General features: G+C 39.1%; 1 protein-coding gene across 4 annotated transcripts in view; it reads right to left on the bottom strand.

Annotated features, from left to right (window-relative positions):
• The window catches only part of dbo (Kelch-like protein diablo), a 137,291-nt gene that overhangs the window by 34,403 nt on the left and 83,925 nt on the right, over positions 1–18,963 (bottom strand). For all 4 annotated transcript variants that reach the window (XM_046610194.2, XM_046610193.2, XM_069133303.1 and 1 more), the window contains one exon: positions 3,579–3,857. In XM_046610194.2, the coding sequence (XP_046466150.1) occupies positions 3,579–3,785 (207 nt within the window). In that variant the 5' untranslated portion in view covers positions 3,786–3,857. The remainder of the gene's footprint in view (positions 1–3,578; positions 3,858–18,963) is intronic.

Here is an 18,963-nt window from a genome sequence, read left to right as displayed (position 1 = left end):
GAACAAATTTCTGGAATAGGGCGCGTCTGTGCCGCGTGTATAGCTATTAATGTTCACTATATGTATACGTAAGATGCCCGCATTTTACGTGGGAAACTTAGAAACGATCATTTTATCGCAGACCATTGGTAACTAGAGGAACGATATTAATTATTGAATTATATTGCCTGTATGTTAAGTAATCCTGCAGGTATAAGCTGTGACAAATTATATGGGCGTCATTTTACATACATGCACGTAGAAAGTCATTCAGCGAAACTACTTAATTCTTTCAGCTGCTGGAAAAGAATTAGGTACAATTCGTAGTAAGTTTGCTTTCATTGGATCTTCAGTACATATCGTTAAATCTTCACTGAACCATATTTACCATGTTAGAAAATTGAGTTCTCAATTTTTTTCAATTTCTGGTCATAGTTCGACCGTTCTAAAATATCCAAGTTTCAATAATTTACCTCCAAATTGTTTATCCAACCGTACGTCTGTTTGGAGTATTTAAGTTCCAGTAAAGTTGTGGCTCGCGTTGTAAACTACACAAACTTATATTCTTATTTGTATATTCAATGATTCACTGTTTTCTTCTACATTTTGCTTTGAGGTTAGATAGTGATAGAATTAAATTTTCTTGGAATTACGTTGTAAATGTTGTGTTCACATGAATAAATATTCGAACGAGTGAAATTCTAAAATAGTTGCTTTGGTGTAATGAAAAATATTCAAATCACGATAAACGTTGATCGACCGGAGAAAATGAACCGAGTTTAGGTTTGTAATTTATTTTACACAACTGTTGACGTGCTATACCCCTAAATATGTAAGGTATTTCAAGGTAGACTATGGTCAAGGTGAAACAGTTTGCCCTACTTGCTTTTAAATCGCTGGAATAGAATTTATGTGAAAAAAAAATGGTCCAACCTGTCTCACTTGATGAATTTTAAGAGTAGCTCGATGCTTTTGACAGTTCGAACAAGTCTTGAACCAATTGACGTCGACTATCGAAAGACGTGCGAGCTATTCCTACAGTTGCTGGCGAAGGTAAATCATGCAATAACGTTGAGACAGGAAATGGAGCGGTACCATTGATGAAGGGAGTCGATATCAAGCTGATTGCGAGCCGGTAGGTAGTCCAAGGGGCGCTCTGGTGGTGCAATGAGCGAAGTGAAGTCGCGTGAGAAAGTATCTTGATGAAGAAGCAGGTCGTTGCTGGAAATGTTGAATAAATTAAGGCTTTTAGCGGAAGTCAGCTATGCCTGATCGATTGGAGACAGATAAGCACCGCTCCTCCCGTGGGTATTTGGAAGGGGATACGTGTTGGCTTATGATACACGCTGAACAACTTCGGACGGACATGAGGATACTTTTAATTTTTAGTTTACCCCGACGGTGGAATTCACCCTGTGGGGAGAAACTACGTCAGGCTTCTAATATACTTCCTAGGTGGGTTTCTACGCGGTGCAGGTGCGGGGCACGCATATGGGTACAAGGTATTAATCCAACGATATGCCCGCTTCGATCGGAAAGATGCATACCGTGAGAAATATTGAAAATTACCATTCGCCATTCCGCTTGGAGTATGGGTCGACGTCTTCTTGGTTTGGAAACGATATTTTCGAACGAAGTGTCACCTATGCATGACATGACAATTATAATGTGTTTCTGGGCACTTTTTGGCGTGAAGCTTGATACACTGTAAGAGAAAATCCGGTGTCGATTTCAATAGACTATAATTTAGCGTCAATCCATAATACTGTCTGATGTCAATATCCCACTAACTGATGTTGAATTCCCGAATTGACCACAAAAATTGATCTATTTTAGTCCATACTGGCCAATACTTGTCACTTTTAACACGACCATGTTTTACAGCGTAAGGTTGAAAGGCTTTAATATTCGATTGCATAATTTCGTGCTTAATAAAAACGTCAATGTTCAAACAAGAGTAATTAAAAGACATTTGCCATGTGAATGAAAAAACGTTCATCACTGACTGGCGAGTACAGCTGCATAGCAATCGCGAGTCTTTTTACTTGCTTGACTATTAGTTTGTTTTCACCCTGCATGCATTGTCACTAACTACGTTAGTTTGATCCTTTTGTTATACGTCTACGCGATAACTGATCGTCCGGAATGGTGTCACCGATAAATCGTAAGGATATCTTTCACCGCGTTGATGTGACTTTCGATGCCACTTACCCAGCATCTTGAGTGCAGTGGGAATGCAGCAGTAGGGCAGGAGGTTCGAGAAATTTCGAGGGTAGCGGGTATGAGCGGTGCTCGTCTCGAGATCTGGATCAGAATAGCAACGACGCTGCTTCTTCGTTCCGCTCCTGCGATCTTGGGATTTCTTTTGGTCCATCTCGTCTTTCTCTTTCTCCGTCGGTCGAACGTCCGCGACAAAAGGCGGTATACAGCGATGAACAAGACTCAGTGGCGGAGGCCGTGACTGGTTATCACAATCAAAGTAAGTGACGTGACCCAAGTCAAAACGACGCTGAGTAAAAAGTGGATTTGTCCAATCACGGCTCTCTTTCTCTGCGGCATGGCTGGAGTTTTCGCATCTCAAGACCTCGCCAAACAAACGTCCTGTATTGCAAACAGCAAAACCCTGTTATACGTTATATGTCTCCATAGATGGGCGCCAGCTGAAGATCAAGACTGTGGCACCGGTGCAGATTGCAATGCGGTGCATCTCGAACGGGAGCTCGAAATCCCCGATCCTGCTTGGTTCCTTTAGGGCATCCATTTGTGCGCCGTTACCGAAACCAGCGCAAATTACTCCGGTCCTTTTATACGAAGAACCGCTACTTCAGCTTTTTTCTTTCCAACTTCATACGTTATTCCTTTATCGTGATTTCGTTATACCACATACATACACCGGCGTACTCCGCCTCAGTGACTTATTGAGACCCAATTCATTGTCGACAAAAATTACTAATTGGCTGATGATTCGCCATAGCAGTAACTTTCGTTCCAACAAAAAAACAGTCGCTTCGATTTAAACCACTCAACGTTCAAGGAATGGGTTCCACATGTAATACGTATTTTCAGCCATATACTTTGTGCGGAAAATATTTTTGCCTAGCTTTCAATCCAATTTTTCCTACACGAAAGGATCGAAGTACATTTCACGATCTCGACTAATTCAGTTTCACGTGTACAGTTATCCAAGAAACGAACTTGCCGTTTGGAACACCTTTTCGTCCCATGCAGGCTACGAGCAGGGACGTAGACGTTTTCCATAAGATGCACGTGCGGTCCTCGTACGCACTTGTTTCGAGTGTGTATTCTTCTTCGGTTCGGTTCTCACAGCGAGCGATCGAACGCGTGTACCTAACAATTTCAAAAGACCGTTGAGGCAGATAGCATCTGACCAATGCATTCTTCAAGGTTCTGCTCATTTACTCCTATTTACAATTAGCAATGTTACTTGTCAGCACGCACCATGAAATTTTAAGAGTCTAAAGAACCGTGTATGCAAGTCTCGAAAGGATGAGGGTATATGGCACCGATCCACCTGTTTTCCTGTATCACACCGTGTCTTGCAGTCGTTTTAAGAGCCTGGTATGTAATTCTATTCATACCTGTTCTGGCACTTGCAGAGGAACACGTGCTCCGAAGACGTTGTGGGATGGACGGTACTGGAAAGTCGTGACAGAAAAGGAGCACGTGTGCGTCGTTGGTTTGTTGAAATTTAACGGGAGGATTAGACGACTGGAAACGATCATTACGCACGAACGATGAGGCGAAACGATCCACCTGTGAAGCCTTGCGGGATGAACGGCTTGCATCGGAAGAGTTTCGAGTTTGAAAAGGTGGCGAGGACCACGAGCGTCGATTTCCCACGAAAGAGATCATCCGTCCTGCAACAAAACCAACCGTGATCATGTGCCACTCCAATTACCTTCAATGACTTTGAGGTATTTCTTCAAAAGAGATCATCTCCGGAGGGTGCCATGCGCAAATACGATTCACCTCTGCTCCCGAGTCGCAGGGGTCAATTCATGCAGGGTATACTAACGAATCAAAGCCCATGACGATTAAAGGGGCACCCCGGGTACGACGGGATTCGAAGTGAAGGATTTTTGAACGAGATTCAGAACCAGTGATGGCGGGTGTACAGGGGGGACCGCAGAAAGACAGAGAGGGAGAGAAGCTAATGCTGTACGTTAATCGACCTTCGTTCAAAGGGCTGGACATAATTCCAGTGTTAGTGCAATACTACTCAAATTTCACAGCAAAAACGAACTCTTTTGGGTTAGATTTAACAATGTTTGATGGCACGGGGTAGAAAATGAAACTTTTGTAAATGTAATATCGAGGAACTTAGTTCCGAAGGATAAAATTTTTCCTGGGTTTTAAAAGGCTTCGCAAATTAGCGATTTTTCACCATAAAGTTATCACCATTGAATTGGCTTTAAGCTCATACTCTCCGATTCGTTCATTTGAATTCGACTTGTGAGCGGACGTTGTGCGTTAAAAAATCTGTCTCCTGATGCATGCGTTGATGTAATAAAAATTGTATACGTATGGGACGTAGGGCAGGTTTATACCAGCCGCTGAAAGTTCGGTTGGTATTTTCTGTACGATGTAAAATAATTAACTATCCGGATCGTATAATAGCTCGCGATGCTGAGGCATAAATTCATGAAGCTGTTAAAGCTGTGGTATGAAGAGTGAGCTGGCGCACGCACGAGTCGTCCCGATGAGAGTTGATACTTTTCACTGTGCAGAGACTGTTAAGGCTCTATCAACGCGGGCAGAAGCCGCAGGGTGCTGCTCCTACTCATTAGAGAGCCAACTAACCATTAACACTGAGTTATGCGATGGCGCGAGGCGCAAGGTGCACTTCTTGGCAGCAGTATTGGTCATAACCTCTCTTCTCCAGGTACCGGTTGTGAACGGCGAACGGTGAACGATGAACACCGCGTTATTAGCCGACAGGATAGACGTCTCGTGATCCCGGCGGAAAGAGAGAGGGAAAGTGAAAGAGCTCGGGAAACTAATTACTAATTAGTTGCCTTTGGAAAATTATATCTTAATCGTTCCGTGACGGTCAAACTGGAACTCTGGTGATGGGAAGAGCAGTTTCGTCTGATAAAAAACTCACGCGCCTATATTTATTTTATTGCATTAGGAACGGATCCTTAACGGTCTCTCTTTCTGTCCTTTAGCCACGTTCGAAATCATCATAATCTTAACAGGATAGAGCATTGGTGTGGAAGCGCAATTTTCTCACCATTGCACACCAGAAACAGAAACAAACGCGGAGGAAAAGGATTTTTTGAGTCAAGTGATATTCGTTTGATTGAACTAAATGTTATACTCAAATGCGGCAAACATAATACTTACTTAGTTCAACAAAATGCTTTTATCGGACGAAATATCTGTGACAACTTAATATATATATATAATTTAATCAAGCCTTTAAATGATCACGATGACTATTAATTTATTCAAGATAACATCGCGCGAGTTCTTTGCATTAACGTGAATTTTGTATCAATAAAATGTGTGATTGAGATGAGTAAAAATTTGTTTTAAAAATATGAAATTGTTGTATGAAAACCATTCGATTTTGTTGTAGTTCATGTTTTGTTGAGTCAAGAGTTCAATCATTGTTACAGATAACGACATTTGTAATAAAAACTTTTGCATTACCTATACCATTAGAGTTATATTATATATTTGTATGATTCAAGAATTCCGTTCCTTCCGTGCAATGAAACGAATGCTTTTTGAGAAGCATAAACGCATCAAATTCTCTTCTTACTTTCGAAAGTGATTTTAGACATTTTTTTCGCCATTCGGATCGTAGCTGATGTTTAGAAGAATCGAATGAGTCGTATGTTAACGATTGTGTACAAACACACGCGTTATCTCGCGATCGGTCTAAGAGAAATCGATGATATTTGGGTTGCTGGATTGTGTTTCACAACAACTGTAAAGCGAACTCTAAGCAACATCGCGTGTTCATGCGATCGATTTTAATTGTCAAGCAGAAATTTTCATATTTATCACGCGTTTTTCATCATTGTTTTATATCAACTTTTTGGAGAATAAATACGCGAAGAGCTAAACGATTGTCACGGACCATATCTGGCACAACAGTTTTGCAACGGGATTTAAAATTCCGGGAGGTTCAATCGGTACGGCATATGATCCGAGATTTTTCCAAACAGGATTTTGAAGATCAGAAGTTGCTTCACGTAACGATTACAGCCCATTAATAAGATGAAATTGAAGAGGATGAAGGGCTGCTGCCTGTCCCTTGATACCGGTTTTCCATATCCACATCTTAGGCAGGTAAGAAACAGGCAAAACAAAAAAAAAAAAAATAATGTTGAACGCGGTACGGTTGTAATTTATTAAACGTAAAACAAGGGATGTAATTAGCCCCAGCAATGCCCTGCTATTAAATAAATTTACAGACACTTTGAAGGTGCGCTTCCGAGGCGTTAAAATTCGAATGTCTTATACGATGAATTTATCGCGGAGATTCTTAACAATCACCTGAACCGAGAAAGATTTACCGCCGTTCTAATTGTCCGTAATCGTCGGTAGGATGCGCGCACTTCCATCTCTGGTACACGAGTACTTACTCCTGCAATAAGGTGTATAATTATCACGAACCGACGTCAGAGAAAATCAGGTGAAGATTGGTGCTGCTGCGGCTGCCATCGGTCAGCTCGCGAGTCAATTTTATCATCGCAAGTCGGTCCGTAGACAGTCGTCGATTGTTGTAACTATCATCATGTTCCCTGGACAAGTCCGGGTATAATTGTCGGCGCAGGATCTTCCTCGACCCTTCAAGTCGTAAGTGTTTTACAATTCATGCGGGTCGCGTTCACGGTTCGTTGTACTCGCTAGTAGCGACTATGCGTATATATATATATATATATATATATATAATATTGCAGCATAGATCCCAAAGTGATTTACGGCCCTTTATCGACCGTTATTATCTCAGGTCTATGTTTACCAGATTCCGCCTGGCTCCGTGCTCCCATGCTCGACTTCGCTTGTATCAGGTTCAATATTTAAATGTAATTTATTGAGCTTCAGCTACACTCTATTAAACGGGCTGAGTCCTAATCTGCCCGGAAAACGAGCGTAAGAGAGAGAAAAAAAAAAAAAACACGGCTGTACAACACATCGAAGGAACACAGTTGGATATATTGGTAAAGACCCGTTTAGAGACCAGTAAAGATGAGACGCTAAATGATACTGAAAACTTGTCAGACACAGGAGTCAAATTTTTCGGCATCAAATGTTAGATAAATTCACGAAAGTTTTCATACACCGCGGACAAAGGGAAGAACAGTTGGAGGAAACGTTGCGTTGAAGACAGGAAACTTCAGAATAATGTTTACAGCGCAAGGAACAAAGACGATTAACTTATTCACACAATAATTTCTCCCGTCATAAAGTTTCTGCACAACGAAGAAATTACGAATACATCGCAATAATATCGAGGTCTAAGAGAAGAGCGTAAACAAACGTTTTTCAGCAGTCGTTGATTTTACTCCCATATAAGGGCGTACGCAATAATAATGATAATTAAAAAAAATCATATGACAAAAACCGATCGAATTCCGCAAACCGGAAAAACAGTGTTTACACCTTTTTGCAAGAGGTTATTTACTTGTGCAATCACTTGTACATTGCCTAGTGAAATCGATTCAAGCTCTTTTTTGATGGGGTAAATTATTGAAAATCACTTGAAATCATGCCAAGTCTTCGGGAATCATAAAGTCTTTCGCAAAATCACTTGAAAATCGTTTGAAATTGCTGGAAATCGCTTGAAAACGCGTGAAATCACTTGAAATCGTACGGAAATTCAATGAAATCACATTGTCGCAGATGTACTGATAGACCTGTTTCGCCGTGGAACAAATATCATGCAAAATGAAAAATTTCAACATCAGATTCGACTTTACGAAGGTATCCTTTCTCCCTCGCTTTCTCGTGTATATCGGGTGTTCGTGCTTGCTTCAATTTTATGAAAATTTTGTAATCTCAATAACCGATTAGCGCGTACTCAGCATAATTGATTGGTGAATCCAAAAATATATCTTATACGAATTTATATTGCGAACGAAATTGTTTACTTTATTTTTTCAACATTGATTTAGGAGCAAGATGTCACACCTTATGTTATTTCATATAAAATAATACCTGTAACACATCGTAGATGAAAGCCATGGATTGTCCCATCTTGTCATGAAATCATCGAAAATCACCTGATCTCTAACAATTGGATGAAAATGTACTCGAAATCGTTCGATTAATTATGAAATCACCTTAAAACGACGTGAACTAGTTTTTAAAATTGTTAAATCACGTGAAATCGTAAGGAATTCCCTGAAATCACACACGACATCGAGAATCGCATGAAATCGCACGCAATCAATTGAAATCGCTGGTAATCAGGAAATCAGTCGTGCCCTTCTAGTTCTTAACTATCGATACAACTGTAATGTGAAAATACATTATACAATTTGGGATTGATAAAAAATCATTCAATTTTCCTTGACGAAGACCGTTTGTGTCCGACGAAGCTTTTCAATTCATCTCGAATCCAACGTACATTGTTACGTCGAAACTAATTGTAAGATTAAAATCCAACTAACACTCTACAAACTAATGCGACCAGAACCCGCATCTCACTATTGTCTCCAAGCGTAAACCCCACGCTTACATCATTTAATAATGATTAATCTTACGGATGGCATAACTAATAATCAATTTATCATTGATACCTAGATACGATAGCAGCCGTGTGCTTTTGATGGGGAGGTAAAGATATCTTCTTGGACTAGTGCATCATTTCACGTTGGAGACAATGATTATACCCCGTTCCTTAAATGCGGCCGTCTTACGCTGAAAACTTACCGCCGTAAAGCATTCTGGGTTGTTGCAGATGTCTCGGATCGATGAATAATACAACGAAATTCATGGGTGTAATGACGTGTTGCGGCAGAAGCTTCTCTCAAGTTGGTACCATAAGTATATTTTGCACAGAAGTTGAGGCCTGAACGTATGTACCGGTATGTTTTTACCGATAATCGCGACTCGGAACTTGAGCGAATGCGGTCCTTAAGACATGCACTTTTCAGCCCTCCGATGCAGCATTGATGCCCCAATACGAGTGCGGCTTTTACCCTTCCGTTTGTCCAGACAAGTAGGCTCGGACCTCCACTTCTATCTTTCATCCTTTCTTTCCTTATTCCATATATTGTTAGCTGCGCAGTAATTCAAAGAACGACCAGGTACGAGTATTATTCCACATGAAGAAATAGGGAAAAACTATTAATTGAAACGTCTGCAAAAACTGCATCGGAATATCTTTCTGGGCATGTTCAGCGACGTTCATTTACATAATCACGATTAGTATTTTGGAGAATTTTTTTCAAAAATCTTTATCAACGTATCGAGTATTTCGGTAAAGTTTTATAATAATATAATCCGTTGTTCGGAAAAAGTATACTGTTTCAGTACCGCGTGCGATGATTGTTTGTTGTAAATTCTTTCACATGGTAAAGCATGAAAAGTAAACCCCGAACAGTTCCGACGAAAAATCGATTTTATTTCAGTAAACAGCTGAAACGCGAGGCAATGGAAAATGATCGAGCATTAAAAATGTTCACTTTAGCCTGTTTGGCGGTCGGTCTGCCCTGCGGCATTTCCTACCCACGCGTTTGTGCATAAATGCATATAAAATCGTGGCGGGAAATGGGACGGCGGTGTGGTAGCGAGTGGGTAATTACGTATGAGAAGGAAATTGAAATCAGCAACGCTTCGGGTGACAACCGTCGTCTGAAACTCGTACCTTCCAAGTGGCCTGCAATCACGGTGGTTAATGCTGGTAATTATACAGCAGAATTTGACCCATATCTTGAGGCCTTCCGCTCTGCATCAGTGATCCTCTATTCAACAATTTCACGCATGCAATTTACCCGGTTTTCGCGAAATAAGAACCAAACGAAACTCTTATGGACCTCGCTTTCTTCTTCTTCTTCTTCTTCTTTTCCCCATCTCCAACGCTCTGACCCTACGTATCGGCTTCTTTCAACCGCTACTGCATGCAGTTTACGTTTTGACGGTTAATATGTTACATGAATTTTGGTACCGTTAACGGTAAAGATTAATCCAGTTCACAGAGCTTCGAGTTGGACATGTGAAAATATAGTAAACGAATTGCACTTATTAATATCGTAGGACAGAAATTATTCTGTTCAATTAATGACCGTCATCGATCTTGAAATAAAATCTACGAATATCTGAGTATTACGAAAGTAGTTCCGAAAATTTCTCATATATTTTTCTGTATTCTTCGTGCATAGTTTGAAATAGTTTGTTGGGAACACTACACGGTGTAGTCGAATTTTGGTCCCGGATTTCGGGAGCAAATTTTCAGTTATAACACGTCCTCAAAGCCTCCATTCGGTTTAATTTTGATTTTTACCAATTGTACCAAAGACCAATGACTTTCAAATAATTTAGATACCGTCTAGAAAGGACGTCAAATATGAAATCAACCTAAATATTTTCCCCCAAGCAACGTTTATGTAATTCATCGATTGCGTGAGGTAGGTCTTGAGTCTTTAAACAAGGAATATACTTTATCTTGACACACTTGAAGGCTGCCCCATATTCTCTTGACAGACGGAAAATGTTACACGTTATACGCAAGTTGTTTCTCAAGCTTGCGCAATACGTAATTCGTCGTCGTGCATTAAGTATAATTCACGCCACCTCAAGCAGGTGAAGAGACACGAACACTTTTCTCCCATGACAAAAGCCTCGGGCATCGATTTCGTAAAATTCTTTGACGGGATTGAAATATATCGTAAAAAAATTTCGCACACTTGAATAGGGATGATCGCACAAGCCCATTACGAAAAATTCATCTTTGTAACAGAACGAAAATAATTAATCATTAACCGGTTGACTGGCATTGTATCATACATGATCAAAAAAAAGTTTTGCCAATTCTGCTTACGTATCATATATGATCAAATCGAATAACTTTCTTGTTTTTCAACCAATTTGAATGAAACTTGGTGTACAATGGTTTTTGAGGTCACTGAATCTGAATCTGACAATAGAATTGCAAAATTCCATATGGCGGATCCAAAATGGCCGATCCAAAATGGTTACAAATGTTCATATGTTACAGAGATTTCAGAAAAACTTTATATAGGGGTTTTTGCCGTCACTGATTACTGATCGGAAGTCAAAATTTTGAAATTCAATATCGCGGACTCGATATGGTTGAGCAAAAATGACTTGTTGTTGTTTAATCGGTTTTGAAATTTTTGAAAAATGTATAGAGGATTTTTTTCCTCAGTGATTATGATTTTTAAATCAGACTTGCAAATTGTATAATGGCCGACTTAAAATGGCCCACCCAATATGATGAACGAAAAAATAAATGCTTTGGAAATATATGAGTTACCTATATTGTATTCAAGTTTGTAAGTAAGTCTTAACCCCCGTAGTTAGCTGACGAAATTCACCCTCATCTCCAATTTCAGGGGTTCAGAGTAGTAGAAAAAATTAGAGTATCTGCTGCAATTGCCCCAATTTAAAAATTTAAAAACGATTTCTGATGAATTGGAAAAATCGAAAAATTAACCACGGGAGTTGGAAAACCGTATTAATAACCCCCAAAATCGATTCAGCGACTTGAAACATCCCTATAATCCAAATATCACGTGATTCGCTTAATTTTTCGACTTTGCCAGTTCGATTATGAATAATGAAAAATGCTGTGCCGGTCAAACGGTTAATTTGACTTCAACTTGAACTTTGGGATGCTCTTTTACTTTATCACTTTGTCCGAATTTCATTAGTAAATATAGTGATTTTTTGTACACCATTCGAGCAATCGAAAAATCACATAATATTCGAATCTTTTCCCTAACGATGAAAAAAATTTACACAAATTCACGACGAAACTATCTCTCATCATCGATTTGCGAACACACTTGTTCGATCGTGAATTGCGTACCTACATCCTGTGCGGATTCAGGTAGATGAGATCTCGGGTCTGATTGTGAAACTTTCTGGTTCTTCCTTCCAATTGTCGGAGGAACAGGGCGGATCGGATCGGGTCGGGAAACGGTAAACGGCATTCGGTAGAAAGTCGACGGATCGTGTTTGAGGACGCGATTAAATCCGGCGTACACATGTTGCCGTTTATGCCCAGCTTCCTTCGGCCGTCAGCTGGACCCTGCGCGACGCGTGCCGGCTATCTTTTCATCATATTTATATCCGGTCAGTCGTCCGATAAAATTTACGCAATTCGAGTATCGATTCGATACGAGCCGGTAATCGGGCCCCCCTAAATTACCGGCACGCGCTTGAATATCGTTCGAATCTCTTCGGCATTTCTTTTCTCATCTTCTTCGTCTTCTTCTTCTTCTTCTTCTTCTTCTTATTGTTGTCGTTGCTGTTGTTGTTATTATTATTATTATTATTATTATTTTTATTATCCTCTTCCTTCCAGACGCGAGCGCAGCGGGACTAATGAAACGGAACCGGTGTTGCAGCGCCGCGTTCACAGGTGGACGAGGGTTAATGTATAATGGAAAAAATACGGGACTATAAAAATACTTGGGCGCGTGTAGCGTGACGGGGTACACCTTAGCCCGAGGGACTAAAAGGGTCCTCCAGAAAATACCTCGGCGCTCGTGCTACGAACTTCCATGATCTCACCGCCATCGCTTTATACGCACACACAGACGCAGATATGCACCACTTGGTCTCTACATATGCGTAAGACGAATGACGAGATCCGCAACGGCATTGATCACCCGGTTTAGTGGCTAATAAAACGATTCCTACATTTCTTTACAATCTTCGTTTTCTTTTTTGCTTATATTTTACTTTGTATGTTTTGTTTTCTCAGGAATATGGACTGAGAAAAATTTCATTTGTTACAGTGACTAGAAAAATTCGGTGTAGTGTAGTGTAAGCCTTCCTTTGCGTATGTTTAGTCAGGTTGTAATTGATTTGGGGAAAACTTGATTGTTGAAAGTAATGATTGATACCAGTTATGTGAATGGGGGCTCCTTTCTTAAATGTATTCTCAATTACGGACGATCAGAAATTTACCACGCAATATTATAGCGGACAGTGCAGAAATGAACAAATTGTTAGCGTCTGTAACTGTAATTAAGTGAAAAATTTTTTCAATTCAGTTTTTCTTCGAAAAGTATTTTTTATTCGTGACAATTTCGAAAACCGAAATTGAATGCTTTCTTTGGAAGCTTAATCATAAAAATTTCCTTCATAGATACAATGAAAAATTCTTATCGGAAGAGCTGAAGAACGAGGATTGAGTAACTCTGATAGAATTTTATGCTGTTTTATTAATTCATTCGAAATTACCAATTGCAAACTTTCATCGATTCAAAGAATAATGTGTTTTGGAATGTCTAAGTCTTCTTTCGGTTCCAAAATTTAAACATTCGGCAAGTCATTACACTATGCAAATGAATCTCACTAATACGTGTATCTCACATGGTCGTCTCTTCGGTATTATAAAAGATCATGTTTTTCTTTTTTCTTCTTGTAGTATACTATTTGTATCAGAATTACGCCTTTAACCCCCAAACTTTTCTTTTCGTCCAGAAATAATTATCGATCTAGTTTGCTCAGGGATCGAGCAGGCGGAATTATACAATTCGAAAACTTTCGTGGATACGAACATATTACACACACATAGGCAATTATAAATAGTTAATTAGCTTTGGCTAATCCGGAGAGAATATTTGACAATGGTATAACTGATATACGTGCATGTAAACATGAACGAGACGCCCGCGTCAGTGGTAAATCCAATTAAAACTGGAGCTAATCTCCGGGGACGATTTCCGGTTTCCGGTAAGCCCAAAGCCCAAAGCCTCGAAGCTAGGTCTGATCCTCTGATTAGCACTCGATATTGATGTCTGCCCATCCTTTATAATAATCCTAAAGAAATCCTTCGATATGTATTATGTATATTTACGAAGATTATACGACGTATAATACATCCGTGTAACTCTAATTTTGTACAATGTATCTTCGGACAGAGGGATGCAACAAGGTGCTAATCAGTTATATTTTTACGACGGAAGTTTTCTGTCGTCTTAGTTATTAGATATGCCTGGAGACAATCCGCTATGACAGCATCGACAGCCTGTCAGTATGACTTTTAAGGGTTCCAACGGATATAGAAGCTTCTCGTCGAAGAGTAAACAAAGAAACTTTTCATGTTTAGAGCGTTCGTGAAGTGGTATTTTCCGGGTCTTGGATCACTCGTGTGAAACTGCTGTGCGTTAACTAGTACATTGAAAATGTTATTCCTCGTGAAGCCGAGACTGATTTTGGTTGGGCACTCTGAGAAAAATTTCATTTGTTACAGTAACTAAAAAAAATTCAGTAAAACAGGTATCGTAATTTTTAGTTCCGGTTACCGCTGAGTCCTTGACTCTTTATATTTTTTATCGCGATAGAAAAATATAGTTCTAGGTAAAAAATGGAAATTAGAAACATAAAAAAAAAAAAAGTACACAAGCTGGGAAAAACATAATCGTTTATTCGGAAAAAGTAGTAAGAAGAAAGAAGTACACATTTGTCGGTGAAACATTGAAAATCGATTTTATTTCCGGTAGAACCGAAAGTTCAAATTAAACGAGACGTGACAATTTTTTACGCCCATCCTTTGATTATAAAATCCTGTAAGTTTAAAATTTCTTCAACGAGCCGTTTCCGGTATCTTCCGCGTCGAAAGTTTTTTTTTCTAAAAACTTGATTTCCGAATTCTGGATGTCGGAAAACGCGAATATTCGTTAAAATAAGAAAAAGTGATTTTCGTAACGAAACCACCACTCCGTCTTGTGTCGCCGAGGGCGATGAAAAGTAAAAATCAACTAACGCGTGGCAAGTCGATTAAATCTCCCGAAAACACGGCACGAGGCTTGATTGGCCGTACATCGTCCGATATCGTCCTGGTGCGTTCGGCGCAGTGCATTGATTAATCGAGAGACGCGGGTATTTCGAATTGGGCGCGAGAATTCAGGAGACAGCTTTATCGAAACTATAAGTAACCGCGATCGTGCAGGCGGCATTATAATACCGGTGAACGGTGAACGCGAGGTCTTTCCGATGTTCTTACTTGCGTACGTTTAATATCTCGAGGCGATTCGAGCCGAGGTTCGGAGCCCGTCGTATTAATACATCAGCTGCGCGCGAGCGACGCGAGGCGAGGCACTTTGTCATTCCGTAAACGACTCGGTTATGCTCGCAAAGGTACCGTCGTATACGCCGCTAATTAGATCCCCTTACGACCGTGTTACGCGCCGCGACAGGATAACTTTTATGAAAGCCGGCGGATAACGCGCTTCGAGGAAATCTTATTGGTCGAATGAGAAGATTAAATCGATTCGCTCTTCGCTTTTCGACATTTTTAATTCAGAGTTAATTAGAATCGGACCAAGCCTCGTTTCCTGCCCAACGGATAACTCGCTTTGAATATACGGAGTGGATTCCTAACGACTGCATGGTCCCTTGGCTGTTAAAATTTAATTCGCACGCGTTATAATCTGAGAGCGGTTGGTTCATACACTGAGAAAAATTTTATTCGTTCTAGTAACTAGAAAAATTCAGCAAAACAGGTATCGTTAAAAAAACTGTTTGAATATTGTTGGAATTGGGAAAAACGAGGTACGCGTAACCATTTTGCGCTGTTGTCGATCCTTTTTCGGTAATTGCAACGCGAAATAAGTTTCTGAGGTTTGTTCTACTTTTTTAGTTGAACAAGGCTTTAACGTCAATTTATTGTTGCACAAGTATTAAATTTTCGCAACAGTTGCAGGAAAATATAGTAACAGCGATCGTAACGAGAAAGAATAGTAACGGGTACTAGACTTTCCGGTAACAGCTGGAAAACTAATTTTCATTTTCTACCTAGAAATATCTTTTTCGATTGTGGTAGAACAATGAAAATATTTAAGGACTGAGCGATAACCGGAACTAAAAATTTCTCTCAGTGTATTAAAAGAAAACCGACAAAATAACAGTGCAGTGTCAAAAAATAGCAGAAATAAAAATTCACGACATGGCATACCTGAATGACTTGCATAACTTTGACCGTGGCTGGCACTTGATCGCTTTATGCTTCGAAGCCCAGTATTTATAATTGAGATAATTATGACGGAGCGTGGCTGCTGCAGATAATAATCACTGCCTGCTGGTTGCGGAATTGGGCCTGATTAAACCGTATAATACGCAATTGTCATGGTCCCGTGTATACGCATGTAATATAAGTGGAGCGGCTACCTGTGGAGTCTGATTCTCAGCAGTACGGTGTCAAAAAAAAACAAAATTAATCAATTAAACGCCGGGCGTTTTAACGATCTCTACGGACTGTACGAGGCGTAATTAAACGTTAATTATTGGTGGTTTTGTACGTATGTATCATACATGACATATGTGTATATATCTTTTTCGCGCCATTGGTGTATGTATCGAATTATACGAATATGACAGGTCTTCCTAAGGATCGAAAAACGTTGGAAGGAAATCGACGCTTTCAATTGAACTGATGTTACGGCCGACTTAAGTGTATGTGATAATATTTGTGAATCGTAAACTCAGCCTCTGAAGCTGTAAGAAAATTTGTGTACATCGACTCTCGTTAAATAATTGCGGATTGATTTATATTTGGATAATTTAAATGCCTCCGTTATTTCAACAAGATATAGCAACTTTAATTAAAAGATCGTATCGAAATGAAAAACACTTACGGTACTCCGAATTTATTAACGATTTAAAACTCGCGTGCTTGTTTATGCACCTCGATATTCGACGCGAAGTTTTATTTTACTTTCACATGTGTAAAGTAAGCATGCAACTGTGTGACGTGTACTTTTTCCAGTATGGTGGAATGAAAGTGATCTTTTGATTGATATCGCTATCAAAAATAATACGATTCTAACGGAATTTGTAGTAAGTATTTACAATTTGTGTAATAAATGAGAGAAAAACACTCATCGAATAATCACAAGATTCCAATGATTTGAAAGAAATGTATTAAATTTTCTTGGAAAGTTGTAGACAATTCGAATAAAATATTCTTAAATACTTTGTTTGATCACAGACAGGCATTTTGAATTGATCCCGTATGACGTTCTTAATATAATAATTATGAAACCATATTTTAGATCCATTTAGATGAAGAATCTCTGTACAGATTCTATACAACAGAAGAGATACATTTTCAGAAACAAATCGGAGAGAAAAGATCTTTTTTTCAAACTTCTTCTTCCGATTTCGAGAGTGAGTGATGTTTATCTTCGAATGTTATAAAAATAATAGAAATAACAATTACACTTGGCATCGTTGAAAATTTAATTTTACAACATCGCACTGATATTGATGATGATCTATAAATGTTGAATTGGCTGTCGAAAAAAAAAGATGATTTGTCTCAGTTACTTCGTAAAAAATAGTCCGGATACAGAATTCAGAAGATTAATTTTATCTTTAGAAGATAACATCGGTGGAATGTAAAATTACAACATTCCACCGATAAAAATTATTTAAAAAAAATGTTTCAGTGAGTTCGTTGAAAATAGTATTTTGAATAAAATGAGCCATCACTGAATGAAGGCTAAAGAATTCACGAGATTTCTAGTTTTAAGCGACTTTAACTGAATCATCAATATCTAAGTTCTGTTTAGAATTTGAGTAATTTCTGTTTTTGTATTTTCTAAAAAGATTAGACCGCGAATGCGGTAATTCGATAAATACAGAATTCACTGCCATTTCTTAATAAAATGAATAGATGGTGTCGATTCTTGGTGAACAAACCTCCTTAAATCGAAGCGATGACGTGGAAAACGAGGGAACTTATTTACTTGGTTGAGCCAGCAATAATTAAACACGGGATCGGCGATACAGGCTGCTCGACGCTCGGGTGACAGAGTCTTGACACCGAGGCACGGAACCATGTTCAACATGGAAATACAGTCAGGGCGCCAAGCTGACGCGAAGAAGAACTTATGGGAGAGACGTGTAATTAATATTGAACTTGATCGAAACACGTGTTGTTATATGTGTGTGGAAACATGCGAACACAATATGCTTATGTATCCACAGACTGAAATTTTTAGTTCCGGTTACCGCTCAGTCCTTAAATATTTTCATTTTTTACCACAATCGAAAAATACAGTTCTACGTAGAAAATGAAAATTAGTTTTCTACCTATTACTGAAAAGTCTAGTATCCGTGTCTTTTTCTTTCTCACTACGATCACTGTTACTATATTTTCTTGTAACGCTTGCGAAAATTTAATGATTGTGCAACAATAAATCGTTGTTAAAGCCTTATTTAACTAAAGAAGTACAGTAACCCTCGAAATTTTTCTAGTTACTGTAACAAATGAAATTTTTTTCAGTGTACGTGGTCGGCGGTTATTAAGGCCTACCAAATCCAACCATATGTGTTATTATCCTTCTAATTCTTTTATCAATGTTTGTTTGTTTTATAATGTATTTTACATTTTACTCTACGTTTAAGATGTTACGAATGTAAATAAGTAGCGCGCATATTTATGACTAATTGATTGTTCGTTATTTTTAGTGCCTCGATCCCGATGCCTCCTAAAGGAGCAGCGTAATCAGAAAACGACCACCTGGTGTCAGCTATCCGAGCAATTAACCCGTTCACTTTAAAATGAAAATGACGTTCAAAAGATTTTTCGGTAGCACCTTCTGTCTTATAAAAAATTTTGAACGTTCAGATCACAGGTTTCCGATGGATATTGAAGAGGCACCATCACATTATTTCACAGCCTGAACATAAATGATAATAACACAATTGAAACGGGCATTTTTGGCATACTTACTCGGCTATGCCCTTAACTTAAATTATTTAATCGAAATCTGTTTTAGTTTTTTTCAGCGCTTGAATTACTTC

The sequence above is a fragment of the Neodiprion pinetum genome, chromosome 2 (assembly GCF_021155775.2).
Source record: "Neodiprion pinetum isolate iyNeoPine1 chromosome 2, iyNeoPine1.2, whole genome shotgun sequence".
NCBI classification, from domain to species: Eukaryota; Metazoa; Arthropoda; class Insecta; order Hymenoptera; family Diprionidae; genus Neodiprion; species Neodiprion pinetum.
Note: the sequence above shows the minus strand (reverse complement) of the source record. Positions and strands in the feature narration are given on the sequence as shown.